At 38.5% G+C, this 19,857-nt stretch overlaps 1 protein-coding gene across 2 annotated transcripts in view; it reads left to right on the top strand.

Annotated features, from left to right (window-relative positions):
* The window catches only part of Lrp6 (LDL receptor related protein 6), a 126,853-nt gene that overhangs the window by 61,201 nt on the left and 45,795 nt on the right, over window positions 1-19,857 (top strand). For both annotated transcript variants that reach the window (XM_076568087.1, XM_076568088.1), the window contains 4 exons: window positions 367-563; window positions 2,589-2,720; window positions 5,403-5,799; window positions 6,803-6,974. In XM_076568087.1, the coding sequence (XP_076424202.1) occupies window positions 367-563; window positions 2,589-2,720; window positions 5,403-5,799; window positions 6,803-6,974 (898 nt within the window). The remainder of the gene's footprint in view (window positions 1-366; window positions 564-2,588; window positions 2,721-5,402; window positions 5,800-6,802; window positions 6,975-19,857) is intronic.

Raw genomic sequence — 19,857 nt, 5'->3', positions numbered from 1 at the left:
TCTCAGTGCTTCCTTTTTTCCTGGTCGTGTTAATTCCATGAAGAATAGAAAGTGTGAGCCTAGGGGCGGGCGGTTGCTGAGAAGGGGCTGACAGCGGTGTTAAAATTGTACTTCTCTGTCTTGTGACTGCGTTGGCCTGCTGCCAAGGCAGGGACCATTTTGAATATTTGGTTAGAGCTTTGACAACTTGAAAACATTTGAATTTGCTATTTGAATTGTTTTCACATGTAGTTTTAACCTACAGGTATGTGCTCCTTAGCATGTCTGTGTTGATATGAACTCCTTTCATTGCTGAGTGATGATCTTTTATGATGTTTTCATAAAAGACAATTTTAGAAGTTTGAGTTTTTCTTTTTGTGTTAATAGGCAGGCAGTGGTTAAAGGTTCCCTTCCACATCCTTTTGCCTTGACGTTATTTGAGGACACATTGTACTGGACTGACTGGAATACACACTCTATTTTGGCTTGCAACAAGTATACTGGCGAGGGTCTGCGTGAAATCCATTCTAACATCTTCTCTCCCATGGATATACATGCTTTCAGCCAACAGAGGCAGCCAAATGGTAAGTGATCTGGATTTTTACATTCCAGGTTGGAACAGCTCTGTAGCACTCTGATGTCTGGCTTTAGTGAGGTCCAGGAGGAGGAAGGGCATATCCAAACACGGTAGGAGGGATAACAGAGGAAAAGCATACAAACAGAATTCAGTTTAACACCAGTCTAAACCCTTGCGGCCTGATACTTTTTACTGCATAATAGCTTGTCTTTCATTTGGGGCTGGGACAAAAGAAGTAGAGAAGAGAAAAATGAGTTAAAAATTAAGAATTCTAAGTTTATACATAAATGCATTTCTTGTTCATGTTTCTTCTCACTATTCTTGTATGTGTTCATGTGAGTGTGCTAAAAAAAAAACAACAAAAACTGATTTAATAGGAAACCTCTGTTAACCTAGCTGATGAATTCCAGTACCTGAGTGTACTGAATAAACTACCTCCTTAAGCATTCATATGCACTCCTCCTCTTCCGTCTGTGTGTTTTTCTTTTTAGCTTTGCTTCTGTTTTTGGTTACACAGGGCTGTGTCTGCTGACAATGACTCCTTGTAAGAGAGGAATGGATTTGGGTTTTAAAAGGAATATGAGAATGGTAAATGTTTGGCATTTATGTGTAAATAAATGTCTGGCATGTGTCTGAGTATATTTCAAATAGTTTTCCATAGCCAAAAAGGAAGAGTGCTTGGACTTTTGAGTTGTTTGGTATTAGTTCTTTCCATTTAGGGGAAGATAATCAAATATTGAATGTGTTACATTGGAGTCTGATGACTGTGAATTCACAAAAGCATTTTAAAATAGATGTGTTAATCTGTGTAAAAATAAAATGTTTATTTAGTCCTTTGTGAACTTTGTATTCTCATGGTTAGTCCTCAGAAAGTCTCCAGAACCCCATTTTAAGTGGCACAGTTGATTCTTTGTTTTACTGGTTTGAGAACTTCAGTTTTCTTGATGATGCTCTGTTTTATGTTATGTCTTCTGTTATGTTGCTCTCCATCTTATGTTGATATTTCCATGAATATTATTTGAATATATCCATTTCTACAGTGTTCATAGGCTTGGCTGTTTTTTTTCCCTGTCTCTATTGTTCTTGTTCTTGCTTTCTCTCTCATTGTGTTTTGCAGTGCTGGAGGCTGACCCTAGGTTTTGTACATTCTAGACAACCACTCAAACCATTAAGCTGCAACTCGGTCTAATAAAAATAAAAAGGAAAACAGGATCCCATGTGTCTCACACTGCCCCATCTCCCTGTACCTAAGACTGAGCCGTGTGCTCCAGTTCCCGGTGGGGGATTTCGGGTGTGTGCCATTGTGCCTGTCTTTCTGTGTGTCCCTTTCCCTCCTCTACTCTGTTGAACTTATCTTTCCATCTTGTTCATTCCAAAGGATGGCTTTCAACATTCTAATTGTATTTCTTGGCTTTCATACCCTCTGCCACAGCGTGTTCCCATTCTTGATGTTCCTACCCGTCTACAGAAAACCTTAGCCTCTGTTTAATAGTGTTCTTCTCACTGCTTCCCAGTGCCTGGTCTCTAATTTTTTATTCTGAAGGCTTTTTACCACACCCAGTGTTCAGAATGACCCCTCCTGTATGGACTTCAGGATGCCTGCTGGGCCCCATGCATTCTGTGAAGGTTTTTTTCCCTCCAGCTTTTTAAACACCAAGATTAATTTCCTCATTGAATGTCTACCCTCTTTGAGTTGGCAATGTACGATATAGTATTTAGCTTCCTTGTTTTCTTTCCATTTTCATGGTTTATTATTTTGGCTCACTGATAAGTTTATAGGCTCCACTAGGGCAAGGACCTTCTGCTTTTCTTCTTAATACTCCTCTTTGTGTTAAAAAATGCTAAGTAATTTTTCACTAAGTAATTCCTTTCCTTACAGATGGTTGGTAGTCCAAAAAGCACCTGGATGAAATTTGGTGTTCATTTGGTTTATCACCATTGCTCATGTTAGGGTTGTTAACCTTTGTGTATCTAGAGTGAGTGAGGTCATCCTTCATCATTGGTATTAATCAGTCTGATTTATATTCGACAGCTACAAATCCATGTGGAATTGATAATGGCGGTTGTTCCCATTTGTGTTTGATGTCTCCGCTCAAGCCTTTTTATCAATGTGCTTGTCCAACTGGGGTCAAGCTTCTGGAGAATGGAAAAACCTGCAAAGATGGTAAGATTGTTATTATCCAAGGGAGAGAAAATTGTGAGAGCAGTTGGATTGTTGATGAACAACTTTCATTTCTTTTGTAAGCTCTAGCATTGCAGTGCTTGGGGAGCCTCTCAGCTGACTGTTAGCAGGGATGGCTTATGTTGTGTGTCAGCTTTTATTTTTATTTTATGTTGTTTCATTTAGTTAGTACTTAGAAACGTTCTGTTTTGGGAAAAAACAAAACCGACAAACAGATACTATTTCTCTTCGTGGCTAAATTTCATATTCACTGAAATCACAATCTCATAATAGGTGGGTAACACTTGTAAATAAGAAACTGAAGGAAAATTATTTATTAAACTTTTATTGTGAAGAGTAAAAGATATTTTTGACTGCTTTTTAATGACAAAGAAGGATCCTAAGAAAAAGTTTCTCATTGTACTATCAAAGTAACTTTAATTTTTTTAACTCAGCCAGTCTGCTTGGCCTCTTCTCCTCATTCTTACTAATTCCTATAGACAGAGGACATGTGGGAGAAGGGCACTGGCTTAGGACATTGCAAGGGGCTTGTAGTTTGGAGAACACCAGCTCTTGTTGTCTTAATGAGGATGAGGATGCTGTTTTTCATTCTTACCCTATGGGTCACCATTCTCTGGCAACCAGCACAACCTGGTAAGAAAATCGTTGTACGTGAAGCGGCTTCTTTATCTACCTCTGAAGGCCAGGCGCCTTTATTCCAGAGTGTGTCAGAGAGCTCCTGGCAAGGAGGTCAGCGAGTCAGTGAGATGGAATTGAGTCAACCTAGTGGATGTTTATTATGAGTTGGCGTTGATAAATTATCCTCATAGTCAAAGGTGACGCTGGCTGACTCTTGTCAGATGGTTTCCATGGGAAACAGTGATTTGGTTTCAATTTAAACAAAAGAGTTTTTGTAACATTGCTTTTCTGTTTAAAAAATGTACCTGACGTTGAAAAAGAGGATTTATTTTCAGCAGTGGAAGTTTATCTTCTTCACAGTGGTACATATGTACATGCTTAACCAGTTTTGAGTTTCAGATGCATATTTAGCACCTACTAGCCTGAAGTTAACTATAGTTTTTGATCGCCTTGCTCAAATTAATAGTTCTGTGAATTCTTTGCAAAGTTTGAACTGACTCCTTTTGTCAGTAAGCAGGGGCAGTGAGTTGTGTGGGATCATTCCTGCTTTGCCTGCAGACTCCGTCTGCGTTTCCTTTTCTCCCCTTTGGAGTTCATGTTTAGTCAGCCCTGCAGTCGGAGAGCTGGTGCCGAAACCTTCCCTCCTCTTCTTGCCTTGCAGCTGTGATTCCAAATTCAGTTTAAATTCATACGCCACTGTTTCTTTACACACTTACTTTAGCTGGGATTTTTTTCTCCTTGCTCATTCAGGTGACAGTTTACATGTTGTTTTTTTTTTTTTTGATTAGCCTCTTAGATGATTATTTTGCTGGTGGTTTACTTGAACATTAAAAATAAACAAAAATACTGAGCTTAATATTTTTATTTTTAATTATGTTTTCATTGGATCCTAATTCATGTTAACTATTTCAGAAATCTGATTTATAACTCAGTCTTTATTTTTAATGATAGATTAGTTGATACTTATTGAATACTTTTATGATTAGTACCTTCCTGAATTTTATGTCTATTTCTATCTTTAATTTTTTCAGCAACCGTTACAATTTAGTTGAGTCTAGGCTTAGAGTGGTTCTGTGTTTCATCTCCGTTTATATCCCTGCTTGAGCTAGATTTTATTGGCTCAAGTACTCTTAACACTGCTGCACTTCTTAGGTTCCCTCTTTCCAGTGCTGCTGTTCCTTCTCCAGAGCATCCCTTGTCCTCAGGGCTGTCAGCTATTGCTTTGTGTTCCTTGAAGACAGCTTCCCTGGGAGATGATTTACATACACTAGAACAGTCTTCTGTTTCAAAAGTCAGTTTTTAGCATTCTTATCCTAGATTTTTTTTAATATTTGTGTGTGTGTCTGTTTGTGTATGTGTACATATATAAGCACACTCTTGCATGCACATGTCTGTTCATGTTTACGGGTGTGCATGGAGGCCAGAGAACAAACTCAAGTATCACTTTCCAGGTGCCATTACCTCTTTTCCTCCTCAGAGGCATGTCTCTGACATGGAATTTGCCAAGTAGGCTCAGCTGGGTACCCTGTGATATGCAGGGATCTACTCATCTTTACCTTTCTGTCTGGATTGCTACTACATTGCTACCATGACTGGCTTTTTGTATGTGGGTTGAGGGGATCAGACTTGGGTCTTCATGCTTATAAGGCAAGCACTTTACTATTTTCTCAGCCTTTTTTTTTTAGACCCTTTAAAACATGCTTCTTGAATAAAGGATCTGTATTCTACAAATTTCTTCCTCCATTAATACTTAGCTATGAGGAATAAAATGATAGTTGATTACTTTTATGTACCTTTATTATCCAGGGATTTTCTAGTAAATGAAAGCAAGTGTGGATCCATTAAAACTTGATTTGGAGAGGTTAGCCATTATGGAGTTTGCATTGACTTTTCTGTTTCACAGTGTCACTCTTTAGTTTTATTCTAAAGAGAGTAGAATAAGCTCAGTTAATTTAATTTCTGAGGACTTCTGCATATTTTATATAGAGTGGCTACATTTTGCCTGAGGCATTAAAATGATTGCTTGATTTTGCTCTGTTGTTTTAGGTGCCACTGAACTACTGCTTTTAGCCCGACGGACAGACTTGAGACGCATTTCTTTGGATACACCAGATTTTACTGACATTGTCCTGCAGTTAGAAGACATCCGGCATGCCATTGCCATAGACTACGATCCTGTAGAAGGCTATATCTACTGGACTGATGATGAAGTGAGGGCCATCCGTCGTTCCTTTATAGATGGATCTGGCAGCCAGTTTGTGGTCACTGCCCAGATTGCTCATCCTGATGGTATTGCTGTTGACTGGGTTGCAAGAAACCTGTACTGGACAGACACTGGCACTGATCGGATAGAAGTGACTAGGCTCAATGGGACCATGAGGAAGATCCTGATTTCAGAGGACTTAGAGGAGCCCCGGGCTATTGTGTTAGATCCCATGGTTGGGTAAGAAGCGTTTATGTTAGTAATCTGTTTTATGCAAGTACCTAGAGGCAACAGCTTGGGCGACAAGAGCTACAGGGACTTGTTTTCCAGTAAAGAGCCACATCAGCTTTAGAATGCAGTGGTTAGAATATGGTCTCCAAGAATTGTCACTTTTTAAAAATCTCCTTGAATATCTTGAGTAATTTTTATTTCTAAATTAAGTTAGATTTGTTGATTTGGCTGTGGTCTGTAGATTTTGCTCAGATTAGATCATGGTCATGAAAAATGTAGAAAGAAATTATTTTCAGAATTTCCCCCCCTCCCATGGTGGACTTAATTTTATTCTATTTCAGTAGTTATTGTGAGAATTATATTACTTTATATTCCTTGGTACATGAATAACTCACTTTCGAAAACCTTGAGAATTGCTTTATTCTCCCATGTTTTTGTGAGTGAATGGAGTCCAGGGAAGACACCGCTCTCTCTGTCTTCCCGGTGCTCTTCTACTGTGAGGTGATTCTGAGGGCTGATACAGGGGTAGATGTTATGCCTCAGTGTTCACAGTATCCGAGTGCCACTTAGACATCCTGGAGCCTCAGGAATTGCTTAGTGCCACAGTATTGGTTATTTGGGGAATTCAGTTTGTCACCTGACTGTCTGTACTAGGTAACTTTCTGTACCAGAGCTGACAAGCCATGAAGCAGGAGTGGTACTTCATGGGAAGAAGGAGAAATGTATTACAAAATAGAAATACTATTGGGAGGCATTTTTCATCCATTCTGGAGAGCGATTTTGATCTGAAAGTGTGCTTATATAATGCCGTGATACATATTAGAAACTTACTCTGCCAAAGCTTAAGTAGTCTTATGTTATTTTCCCCTTCCCTCCCTCTTTCCCTTCTTCCCTCCCCCTTCCTCCTTCCCCTCTCTCCCTCCCTTTTATGGCATTGACTGATGATAATGTAACATGTGGAATGGGTTTCACTTTTATCATCGTTCAGCTCTTTTTTTATATGCTTCTGTAGGTACATGTACTGGACTGACTGGGGAGAAATCCCGAAAATCGAACGAGCAGCTCTGGATGGCTCTGACCGAGTAGTTCTTGTTAACACTTCCCTTGGTTGGCCAAATGGCTTAGCTCTGGATTATGATGAAGGCACAATATACTGGGGAGATGCCAAAACAGACAAAATTGAGGTTGGTTTGTTTCTTTCTTTCCTTATAAAAAAATACTTGAAACCAATTTTATAATGGTTTCTGGGTTATTAATAGTTTGATTCACATAGCTTCTCAACAGTTGTCTGGGATTTCAGGATGTCGTTTCTAGAAATCTTCTTCAGTGTTCACAGTTCTAGGGATAATGGATTTTCTTCAACCTACTCTTAGGATTTCTGAGTTGTGTTGGTATAGGAAATAGGATTTCTGAGTTGTGTTGGTATAGGAGATGTGCGTTTCACCATTTCTGCTCTTAACAACTTTGTAGATGATTTGCTTTATTTTGGGTAAAGCTGCTACCTGAATTTCCTAGAGCCAGTTTCTGCAAGCCAAAATTATATAAGTTCCATAGAGGAAAATAATATCTACCTACCCACCTACCTATATAGGTATATAGATATATCTACCTATATAGATATAGATGGTGTGTGTGTGTAACTTCTTGTTTTTGGTTTTGATTTGGTAGTGGAATATATTAAGTACTCAGTTTGTGATGAAAAAACAAAAATTTTGTTTGTTTATTGAGGCATCGTTTGACTGTGTAGGTCAAGCTAGTCTCAGATCCATGATTCTCTTGTGTTAGCTTCCCAAGTGCTGGGATTACAGGTATGTGCTGCCATACCGTATTAAAAACAAGTTTTAAATTAATTTGTGGACTATATAAGAGAAATAGCCAAATCCCGAGAAAAACATTTACCAAAATAATAGAATTAAGTTTGTGGGAAATAGAATTATGGTGAAAATAATCAGTAGTAAATATTTTATCAGAATGTCTTGTAAATGGCACACCCTTGATGCTGAGTGTGGATTAGGCTGTTTTTTTGGAGATTCGTGGCTTTTCATATAAGGAATGGCTTTGAAGAAAAGAACTCTTTATAGACAGCCCCTTGCACATACCTGAGGGATATACAGTCTGCACCATGGAACAGTTATTTTAGAAAGGTAATCCTGAGGAGTGCCAGGACACTCAGGGAGTAATGAATTAAAGGCCCTTCTTCCAGAGTGGAAACTTGGAATTGAAAAAGCCCATTAATACCTCACCAGTCTCAAATATTGGAAATGACATTTTTTTCTCCTTACAGCTGGTTTCCATTAACAGAAAGTTTTGTATGGCCTAACTGTAACATTTCTCCTTGACTAGAGTTTCAGTGCACAATCCCCCATCCCAGTCCAAATTAGTGTCTGGACCTTCAGCAGCTGGAGGGGAGTGCTAACAGGGCAGAGGTGATAGATTCCTGTTTCAGACCGGTTGCTACCTTTGTTTGCTTAGCTGTACATCACTCACCCTACATGAACACATAGGAAGACAGCTAAGAGCTCATGTGTCCTACAGTGTCCAGTCCTGAAATTTTACCCTAGAGTTTTAAAAATTTTTATATTTGGTTTTGTCTTTTTTAGTTGATTTTGGTTGGCTTAAAAAGAAAGTTGTTGCTTCTTACTGAGAATATGTTAGTTTTCTTTCCCACTTTCAGGTATGTTATTTTAGACACATAAATTTAGTCACAGTCACAAGTAGTTGAGTGGCCTTCAAATAGCAAAATTAGAATTTATTCATAAAGTGAATACATAATCATTGATTAAATAGAATATATTGTGTGTGCGATGGTATTGTTTATTTCTTCCCCTTCTCTGCTTCTTCCCTGTGATATTATTTGTCCCCTTGCTTAACATGCACAAGGCTTTGGGTTCTAGCATACAGAGGCTAGTTGTTTGCCTTCCCCTCAAGAAGGGTGTGTGTGTGTGTGTGTGTGTGTGTGTGTGTGTGTGTGTGCGCGCGCGCGCAGTGTACAGTCCATCCTCCCTTTGACAGTGATAAATTTACTCTCAGGAAACTACAGAAAGGCTTCCCGTTTTTCCTCTGGAGATCTTGATGTGCTTCACAAGTTAGATGTTGATGCTCATGCCCCTTCTTTTCAGACACATCTAGAACACAGAGTTACTCCTATTTATCTCCTCTGCCTTCCTCCTTCTTTCCCCCTTTTTGGTCTTTATTTGATCTTGACTGTGTTGCCCAAGCTTTGTTGTCCTGGGCTGCTGTGATTCTTGTGCCTTAGCCTCAGAGGGTTGGACTGAAGTGTGTCACTGTACCTTGCTTGTTAATCCCTTCTACACTAGTGTGTGAAGTTGCCAATGGATAGCAGACTGAGTTGTAAAAGCATAGCATTTCATGGAGGAAAAGCATCCATTTTCTATCCTGAGACTAGTAGGGATTATGGAAACTTTTGCCCCCAGCATTTCCATCTCCCTGTGCTTGAGAATAGGCAGATAATATTAAACTTGTCAATTTTGGGAAAGGTGTGTAATTTTAAAGTTTAATTGTTAGACTCTTGGTTATATAGCAGCAGTTTCCGGGTATTTCTTTGACCCTAGTGTGGATGGTAATATCCCTTCTAATCCTGCCTTCCAAAAAAGTTTCCCAGCTTAATCAAAGGGGTGGTAGCTGCTCACTCCTGAGACTGTAAGGGAATATCAGGCTATTGTAGCCCTGTTTGCTTCTGAAGACCAACTATTTCTAGTACACTGGAAAAGAAAAGATAGTCATCTGGTAAATTATTCTGTGGCACAATAATTTCTTATGTTTTGAGTGGAGGACAAAGAAGTGCTAGGAACGAGCAGGCCTCCGATCCCTCAGTGGGTGGGACTTGGAGCTGCTTCTCCCTCTTTCTGTTGAAGGGGCAGGTGCTGGATGTGTTGAGTTGACTAAGGATTCAGAGAAATGAGGGAGAAGTACGGGGAGCCCTAACTCTCAGACTAGATTCTTCCTTACAGAGCTGTAGAGAGGGAGACTAGATGTTCTTGACACTTAGAATTGGCTTCTACAGATAGAGGCAGGACACAGAATGTTGTTAATGATGTCATGACACTTAGAATTGGCTTCTACAGATAGAGGCAGGACACAGAATGTTGTTAATGATGTCATGACACTTAGAATTGGCTTCTACAGATAGAGGCAGGACACAGAATGTTGTTAATGATGTCACTTAGAACTGGTGCCATGCTTCTTCCATATAAAGATGTGTAGGTGAGGATAGTCTGCTCCCTTAGCTCAGCAGCTGCTGTGCATGCATAGCTGTGGGTGGTGTTGAAAGGTGCAAGCTGGTGCTTGTCCTGCTGCTTCTGCAGTACATGGGAATGCTCTCATCTTCTTGTGAGCAGACCTTCCATAGTGTTTACACTTTGTTCCTTAGCCTCCCAGCCTTAATGTTTTATGGCTTCTTGTATTAGCAGAAAGAAGTTTCAATTTTTCTGGTAAGGGAGATATCAAAAACCTTTCTTTCTCTTTTATATGACTTCTAGTTATTGGAAAGACATTATAATTTTGACAACATTCACATCTTTTTGTTCAGGTGTCACTGCCCCAAATGTGGTTTGCACCTAGTACCTGCAATACTGCTTACTAATAGTAAAGACATATCATTCATACTTTAAAGCAGTCCTTGCATGGTATAAAATTAAAGTACTGTTAGAGGGTGTTTGTTTTTGTTGTTGTTTTTTGAGTCTTTGAGAATGGGTACCTACATTGCCCAGACTGGCCTCAACTTTATTCTCTTGTCTTGGTCTCCCAAGTGTTGGAAGACTATATCACCCTATCCAGTTACATTGTGTTTTCTTGAGGATGCTTTCTCATTGTATACTTATTTAACTAATTAAAAAATTAAGTTGGATCATTCTTTTATCAAAATAATGATATCATAACTAAAATTTCTTCACAGTCTGTTTTCATAGGGCTTTTTATTTGTCCCCTCTTGTATTTCTGAGCTTCTACTCAGAATGTAACAATACTTGGTAGTTATAGCTAAAAAGATTTTCTTGTCTTTTTGAACACATAAATTTGTTTTGAAATCTCTTATTGTCCTTTACTTTGATAATACAGTATCTGTAGGTTTTATAGTCCAGATCTGATTATACATGGCACTGTTTTTTAGGGGGTGGGGGGAAGACAGATTACTAGAGCCTTCTGTAGCAGTTTTGAATAAAAGAGGTATTATTGTCTGTGTGGTGTGTTGAAAACTTGGCAGTTGGTGAATGTTCTGTTTCATATTCTGAACCTGAAATTGCTGGGCTACATTTTCTTCTGATGACAACGTCCTCTGGTTTATCAGTCCCTAATAAGGAAAATTCTTTTCCAAGTATTCAGGTTTCTTTTTAAAGGAATTTCTTTGTCTCACATTTCTAGCCTACATAATGTGTTTGTCTGTCAGAATACGCATGGATCTGTCTATGCTGCTTTTCCTTGCTGTAGGTTTCTAAGATTAAGAAATTATAACAATATAATTATCTTTTATTAATAGAAAGCACTTGACTTTATGTGCCAAGTGTCAATGAGTGTTTCCTTTTGAGTCTTGGCCAGTTTGTAACATTCATTGTCCAGAATTCTTTAAAATTGATTATACTTTCAGTTTGAGAAGTCTTTGAGATAGTGTATTTAAATTCCTGAATCTTTGCCCATTGGTACTTCTTTAACATTGTGTGTATGTTTGTGAATATATGTTTTCCTCCACATCTTCCTGACATCTGATCACAGAAGAAGGATTGCTAAAACTCTGTCATTAGATTCTCCAAGCATGATTTTGCCTTATTCTTTCATTTTATATCCTTTAGGGGTATATAAGTGTTTGTGAACTCCTATTGAAAGTTTGTTGATATAACAGTAGTAGAAACATTACTTAATGTGTTACAACCTACAGAAGCCAGAGCAGTTCATCAATCACTCTGTTGTCTCATTATACACACAGTCTGGACTCAAGTATATGCAAAGAGAGCCTCAAAGATAGGTGTAATAGTGCTCTCCTGAACTACTGTGTGTAGATTGTCTTAGACTAGGTTTAAGAACCCAGAGGGTGGTACTGTAACTCCCTGCCTAGAGTGTTAAGCAGCTGTATGGTGTCCCTTAATTTTGCCTACTGTGTCCAGAGCATTTCTTTGTACTTGTCATTAGGCTATATTTTCTGGGCTGGTGTTGAACTCTTGAACTCTCGTAATCTTCCTGACTCAGCCTTCTGAGTGCAGTATTCCCTCTCCTACCCTCTCTCTCAGCTTATTCGACTTTTGAAAACGACAGTTTACTGCAGTTACACTTTTGTATCTTAGGAAGTTGTATCAAAGATAAGATATACTTCTCTAAATCCTGATTACACCTTTCTTAATATATAAGCTTTCACTGACCTGCTTTATTTTGGATCTTGACTAGACTATTTAAACTAAATGACTGATTCATTTAGAGCAGAAGTTCTCAACCTTCCTAATGCTGTGACCCTTGAATACTTCCTCAGGTTGTGGTGGCCCCTAAACATATTGTTTTGTTGCTACTTAATAACTGTAATTTTGCTATGTATCATAATGTAAATATCTGATATGCAGGATAAACGTACGACTTCCAGTGGGGTTGGGGACCCACTGATTAGAGCATAATTGAAGTGTACAGTGTAGAACCTTGTAGCAGTGCCATTCTAGCTGTTCTGCTGTCATGTGTTCTTTCGACATGTCTAGTCATGCGAAGTTACATAGGAACAGTGTTGGTAGTTGACTGGCAGCATTCCAAGGTTTCATGGGTAAGTCTGTCTTGACATTTAATTAGCTGATGAAGCTGCTGAAAAACTGGATGTGATGTCTGTAGGAAGTTTGCCATTACCTAGTCTTTGTGCACATTGTGCTATGGTTAGCCCACATCTATTGCCTGTTGTAGCCTATACTCTCAGTGTGGTTAACAGGATTGGGGGATGCTTCAGAATGTTAAACCTCATACCAGAGTGTGGTGGTAACTGCTGAACCACTGCAGACCCTAGTTCAGATTTGGAGTTAGATTCTAGAAATGAAAGAAGTATAATTTTTCAGTTTAGCTAATTAAACTAGTCTGAGGTAATACAGTGAAACACTCTCAAGGGTTGCCAGATATAATTAATGATGGCTTAGTTTTTTAACACAAACAATAAAAGGTCCAGCCTATATTGTTTGCTCCCAGGGTCCGTGGAAGAGTCTACCAACCAGCTGAGGATTCTAATCTGAGGGATGTCAAATGAGTCTAAGCACACTGAGTTCTTTCAGTCATTCACTTTATTCTTCTAAGTCAGTTCTATCTACACAGCTTCTTTTCTGTTCTCACACCTAGCTCTTCTCAGTCCCTCCTGCTCTGTCCCTCCTGCTGTCAGTCCCTCCTGTTGTCGGTCCCTTCTGCTGTTCTCTCGTCTCTATCTGGTTCTTTCTATCTCTGTCCTCATCTTAGTTCCTCTAAATCAATTTTCTCTTGCTGTTCTCTCATATCTATCTAGGTCTTTTCCATCTTCTCTCCTCTTTGTTCCCCAAGCATGATATATATATATATATATTTATCTCTATTCATTAACAGCTTGTTAGTTAAAACTGCAAAATAAATTCTCAGGGACAAGTATTCTGATAAGAGTCACACTTAGCAAAGACTTAGCTTAATTGGTAATTGACAACAGCTGTAGATTGTAAAAAGTTCTGGCTATCTCTTAAAGGGATAGCTGCAAAGGTTACAGGGAAAGAAATTAAACCAATGGGAGATTTAAGGAAAAGGCAAAGAATATGTGTCCTATTTTATGTGATTAATATCCAGATATGGTTAGTCATTTAACAGCCTTTTTCTCTTAGTCACCAGAATTCTAGGACCTATATATAATTAATCTACTGAGCCTAAAATCTTGTGTTAAAAACTGGTGTAGAAAGTGTTGTTATTTGAATCAGAGTAGGGAGGTGCTAGCGGGGGACGCTTAGGGCAACATAAATGCTATTGATCTCTTGAAGGACTGAGATATACCAAGGCCAGACACCTGCGCTATCACTTCTGGTTCATTATAATTCTTCTGAAGAGTTTTGATCTAACAAGGCCAGGCACCTGCAATTCCACTCTGTGAAAGTTCTATGAAGACACTTTGGCCAGTATTTACCTTGTAAGTGGCTAAGGATGCAGAACAAGACCTCTAAGTGTCTACAGTCCACATGGAACAATAGATCTAGCATGAAGCATAATTTAGTATGTTTCTATTCATAAAAATTGTACAGTTAAATAAGAAACCGTCTTCTAAACTATCCACAATTATGTGTGCCCATAAGATTGAGATGCAGTCATGAGATTACATGTACACATAACATTGAAATGCACTGTAAATGGGAAGAATCATGGCTGTTATTGCACAAGAAGTTTACAAGAGACAGACACTTCATTCAAAAGGCAGTAATTCCATAATGCCTTGCATGATGGTTTCCTCTAACAGACCCCTTAGCTCTGACAGGTTGACCTTCTGAACTCTAGTTGTCACTGCTGAATACTCCATGGACTTTTGCTACCAGTGACTCTCAATAGTTTTTAAAGTATAAAAGTTATCTTTGGGGATCACCTAAATTTTTTTTTTCATTTGTTCTAGATTCAGATACAGATGAGCTGAACTTTTACCATGATTTGCTTTATTTTAAAATGTAAAGGGCTTAAAATCATTTGTATAAATCTGATAATCTGTCTAGAACTGTTCTTTGTTTGCTATTAGAACTTGGTAGTGATTTTCCTGGAGACCAAGCAGCATGCCTCTTCTACCTACCCTAAGGCAGCATGGCTGATCTGAGATCACTGTTTGCTAATAGGAATGTCACCTCTGCAGAAGGAAATGGGTGTTAGTATTCATCACACCTGACACAGGGAAACATCATTCTGTCGTTTTAGTTCTTACAGTCAGGCTTGGTTTAAGCTGTTGATCTTTTAATCTCTTCAGAGGATCCTTTTAATTGCTCTCTGCATCATATTAACAACAAAAGTGATAAGCGCATTTATTCCTCACAGCAATTATCATTATTGTTATTATCCAGGGGCCCTTGGACTTATTCCTTATCTTCCTCCCTTCATTTTTCTCATTATAGAGAATTTTAGGCATATAGAAAGCAGAATAAAGATAATCATGGACCACTCAGCTGTCCATACTTGGCTCATCCAGAATGCTGCACAGCTCAAGGGAAGAGTTCTATTATTAATGTTACTGTACTGTTATGACTGTTTTGAGATTAGAAGAAACAGAACAGTAGGCCTTTTTGTTACTCTTACACACATCAGATAGTGTTTTGAAATGTAAACTTGTAAATGAGATGTAAGAAGAAAGATTTTAAAGTGTATTTTTTGTCATACCCTCAATCCTAGACTGAAGATAACAGGCACAGGAGAGGGCAGGCTTATAAATTTAAAGTGGAGAAGACTAAATTCTTTGAATGCTGTATAGTCACCTCATTGAAATTTGAGTCCCACATGGTCCAGCATGTAGCCACTAGCTAGATGTGCAGATGTAGCATTTACAGGATGGCTTGTCTGAGTTGACCTGTGTAAAATACAGAGTAAGAGACCTAGAATGAAGACAAAAATATCTTAAAACCTAATTAACAAGCTTAATATTTATTATATTGAGAGAAAACATTGACCATGTTAGATTAAGTATGTAGTGTTGTATCTGTTCGTTTTTTTTACTTTTTAAAATGTGGTTACCATTGGCTTGGAATTGAAAGATGGGTATGGTGGCATACATTTAAAATCACAGCAGTCTGAGGCAGGATAAATTTGAAGTTTGAGGCCTGGGCTGTGTGGGCTACATAGGGAGAGATTGTTTCAGAATACCAAATAAAAAAATTAGAGAAGTTGAAGCCGGGTTGTAGTGGCGCACGCATTGAATCCTAGCATTTGGGAGGCAGAGCCAGGCGGATCTCTCTGAGTTTGAGGCCAGCCTGGTCTACAGAGCTCTTTCCAGGACAGCTAGGGCTGTTACACAGAGAAACCCTGTCTTGAACAAACAAACAAACAAACAAACAAACAAACAAACAAACAAAACAATTAGAAAAGTTGGAATTGCCACTCACTTGGCTCATGCTTGTGAATTGTATTTCTCTTGAACAACATTGTTTTAGACCTGATTCTGATATAAAAATTACCACAGATGAGAACAGGGAGACTGAGGAATTAAGAGGGAAAATATGAACACAGTTATGTTAAAATATTTAATACATCTTAATTATGTTGACTAACTTGAAGTAAACATGACTTGTTATGTCTTGTGTGGTTCATTCCCCCCCCCCATTCCCCCAAAATCCTTTTAGCTTTTCTTAAAATAAAAAGAACATCTTTTTCTTATTCTTTGGCAATTTCATACATATATACAGTGTATCTTTAACATATCATGCCCAATTTCCCCCTCCCAACCCCCCTACACATACCTTAACATCACCTCTTCCTACCTTCATGTCCTCTCTTTTTTAAAATCCCACTGAGTCCCTTAGTGCTGCCTGCTAGAGTGTTGAATGTCCTTGTTGGCTTGATCTTGTGTAGATGAACATAGCTCTTAGCTTCCTAGAATAAGAGATTGAGGGCTAGTTGGAAGGAGTGCTCCTGAGAGCAAAGCCATCCAAGCTAGCTGTGGGCATTACAGGAACTTGAATTTTGTTAGCCTTCTAAAGATCTTCTTAAAACTTTAATTATTGTTACTGTTTCACCAGATGTTGTTGTTGTTTTAAAATATAAGAAACAAACAAACCTTTCCCCTTTAAAAACATGTAATTTCTTGGTGTTTCTTATTCCTGAGACCATTGCCGGAAGGAACTTAGAGCATGTCTGACATACTGATCTGTTTTGTTGAGGATCTCTGCACCTGCATTTCTAAGACTCATAAAGCATTGAAGGCTTAGTAGGGTGTTTTTGGTTACTGGTCTTTGCCTTGCTTTGTGGGAGGAGATGCTGGTTTTGTTATTGTTGCTGTTATTTTGTTTTGGTTTTTTGTTGTTTGGGGGAGAAAAAAGTATGATCTGGCAATGAAGTAGAGATGTAATGTGAAGTATATTGCTAAGGTTTCTAAATATCAAAAAAGGTTAGTTAGAGCTGGCAGCTGGTCCCAAGGCATTTGGATAGGAGATTTATTTATTATTTCTTTAACTTTTATTTCCAGTGTCAAAGAAATGGAACGTATTTTGGTAGCCACAATTCTGTATCTAAAATTAGGTAATTTTAGCATAGAGTGGACAATGATCAGTAAGGATTCCTAAAATATAGCTTTGTTATATCATTCTCTTAAAGGACTTTCCAAGCATTGTTTCTATAGTTGCTTTTATCCTAGCATTTAATACATGTGCAGTGAAGCCTGATGTGGTTTCCCGAGTTCCTGCTTCAGTGAAAGCATCTCTTTTGGAATCCGTCAGATGATATACTAAGTGCATTCTTGATCATGTGGCGTTAGCATATGTTAGTTCTTTTCTTCTAGAACTGCCTTATCTCTTTTTCAAAATTCTAATTTTTTAAGATGAATTCCAGCTACTGCTTGCTGAAGGTTTTCCCTGTTCTCTGTAGTCAACAAAGAGGGATATGCTTAAGGGTTTGACTGTAAATACAGCTCACCTCCTTGACTAGGCTTGTATTACCTTAGATGGGAGAAGCCTTGTTCTCATTTACCATGGCATTCATCATGCCTTTGGTGATGATTTTGGGTGAATTAGCTGTACTTACTAATGTGTGATTTAGGGTGAGATGGGTAGAAAAGTCGCGGTAGACTGTAGATGTAATTCTGAACAGTCTTATTAAATAAGAAACACAGAGCCAAATGTGGAGTTAGAAGCCCAGCGATCGAGCTGCAGCCTTCTTACCCCTCGCTGCCGCTGTCGTCCTTCCTCTGAGAAAAGAGACCCACTTCCTGTGTGTCTGTATTTTTATAGACTTTCTGTTCTGCCTTCTCATTGGTTATAAACCCAACCACATGACCTCCTCGTCACTGCCTGTCTATACAGACTTCCAGGTCTCTATGGTTGTTATTGAGATTAAAGGTGTGTGTTTCCATGCTGGCTGTGTCCTTGAACACACAGACTTTGCCTGCCATGTGATCAGATTAAGGGCGTGTGCTACCACTGCCAGACTTCTGCTAAATGACTTGCTATTAGCTCTGACCCCCATATTTATTAACATACAAATACAATCACATTTCAGCACAAATAAAATATCACCATAGTAGACCCCACCAAATTGGCAAAGTGCTCCCTTTGTGTCCTAATCTAGTTTTACTAAGTAGCAAAAGTAAATAGGACTGAAGTTAGGAAGTAGGAATAAAGCTGCAGCCTCACAGTTGTTCACTGGCTGTCAGGACATCATAGGCCTGTATTAGTTTTATCCTTTAACAGTGTGGTTATTTGGGTCTTATTTCTACATACTCTTTTATACTTATATGCTTATTTTTATTTTATGGCATTATATTTTAATAATTAATTTTATCTGTTATACTTAGGTATTAAAACATTTCAGTAAAATAAATTTTAACCAGTAGGAACTAACATTTACCAAATACCTACTTTGCATTTGACACTGTTACAGATTTAACATTATTTTAATTAGTTTTTTGACTAATCAGTGTTAGTAGTGGTTCACTTGCTATCTAGTGAGTGATAGAGAATCTGAACCTAGTTAAACTGTTTCTGTTACTGTTATTTGCTATCACTTGAGATTTAAAAAGAGCAGAGGACTTGAAAAGAGGGTAGTTATTAAATAGAAGATGCAGAATTATACAAGCTAAAAAAGTCATTTTGAATTATGGTTTAAATTTTTTGATTTGTGATTTTTAGTTTTATTCTTAGCCTGTTATCCAGATTCATACCTAATCATTCAATTTTTAAAAAATATTATTTTCATTTTATGTGTATGAATATTTTGCCTGCATGCATCATGTGCATGCCTGGTGTCTACAGAGGCATCAGATTCCCTGGAATGGGAGTTACAGAGGGTTGTGAGCTGCCTGCCTTATTGGTGCCGGGACCGAGTCTACTGAATGAGCAGCCAGTGTTCTTAACCACTGAGCCATCTCTCCAGGCCCCAATCATTCATTTTTTAAATTAAAAATTTTATTTCTATTTTGTGTGTAGGGTTGCTGATGCATGTGGTGGGCCCATATGGAGGCCAGAAGTCAATCTCATTCTCAGATGTTGTCCATTATATCTTTTGAGACGGGAACCCTTAGGAGCTCACTAGGCTACCTGACAAGAAAGCCCCAAGAATCTGCTGTTCCCACTTTCCCAGCGCTGGGATTGTGAGCGTGTGCCACCAAACCATGCTTTTGTGTGGTTTCTGGGGAGCAGACAGGGTCTGTGCTTTTGCAGCGCGCACTTCGCTGACTGAGCCGTCACCCAGCCCTCTGCCGTCTTGATTTCAGTTGTTCATTCATTCACTCAAATGAACAAGCAGAATGATACAGGGTGATAATGCTCAGAGAGAAGAATTGGTAGGCCCTTCAGTATTTTTGAAGTAGAAATATAAATTTTGTTTTACAGTATTTGGTATTAGACATCTTGTTTGTACTTTTAGACCAGCAAATTCATTTTATTAGGATGGATAACTTTGAATGTAATCAACAAATTAGTGTAATTTATTAAATGTAGTATGATGCAAGATAATTGATTTAAGATAGCAATAAAACTAGTCATAAAGTTACAGCAGACTTGTTTTAGTATACCTTAAGTTTATAAGAAGGTTTGATAATAAAGAATATTTAGCACCCTGTGTAGGGTGCTCTCTGACGAGATGATGAACATCTCTTAGTGGAGAACACAGTTTACTTTTTCATTCATGACTTAGATGAGATGGTAGTGCATTTTTCCTGAAGAGGCAGGTAGAAATATGGCCATAGAAACTAACCAGAAAGTCATGTTTGCCAACATATTTCTATAATTCTAGCCCTTTGGAGGCTGAGTCAGGGTGCTGGAGGGTTCCAGACCCTTTGGCTGTGTAACAAGAGCCTCTGACCAAACAAGATGTACAAAGACCCTAATCAGACCTTGGACTAGAACTTACTGATTCTCCTGCTCCCGTGTGTGTGTGTGTGTGTGTGTGTGTGTGTGTGTGTGT

Source organism: Peromyscus maniculatus, chromosome 3 (genome assembly GCF_049852395.1).
Source record: "Peromyscus maniculatus bairdii isolate BWxNUB_F1_BW_parent chromosome 3, HU_Pman_BW_mat_3.1, whole genome shotgun sequence".
Classification (NCBI taxonomy): Eukaryota; Metazoa; Chordata; class Mammalia; order Rodentia; family Cricetidae; genus Peromyscus; species Peromyscus maniculatus.
Note: the sequence above shows the minus strand (reverse complement) of the source record. Positions and strands in the feature narration are given on the sequence as shown.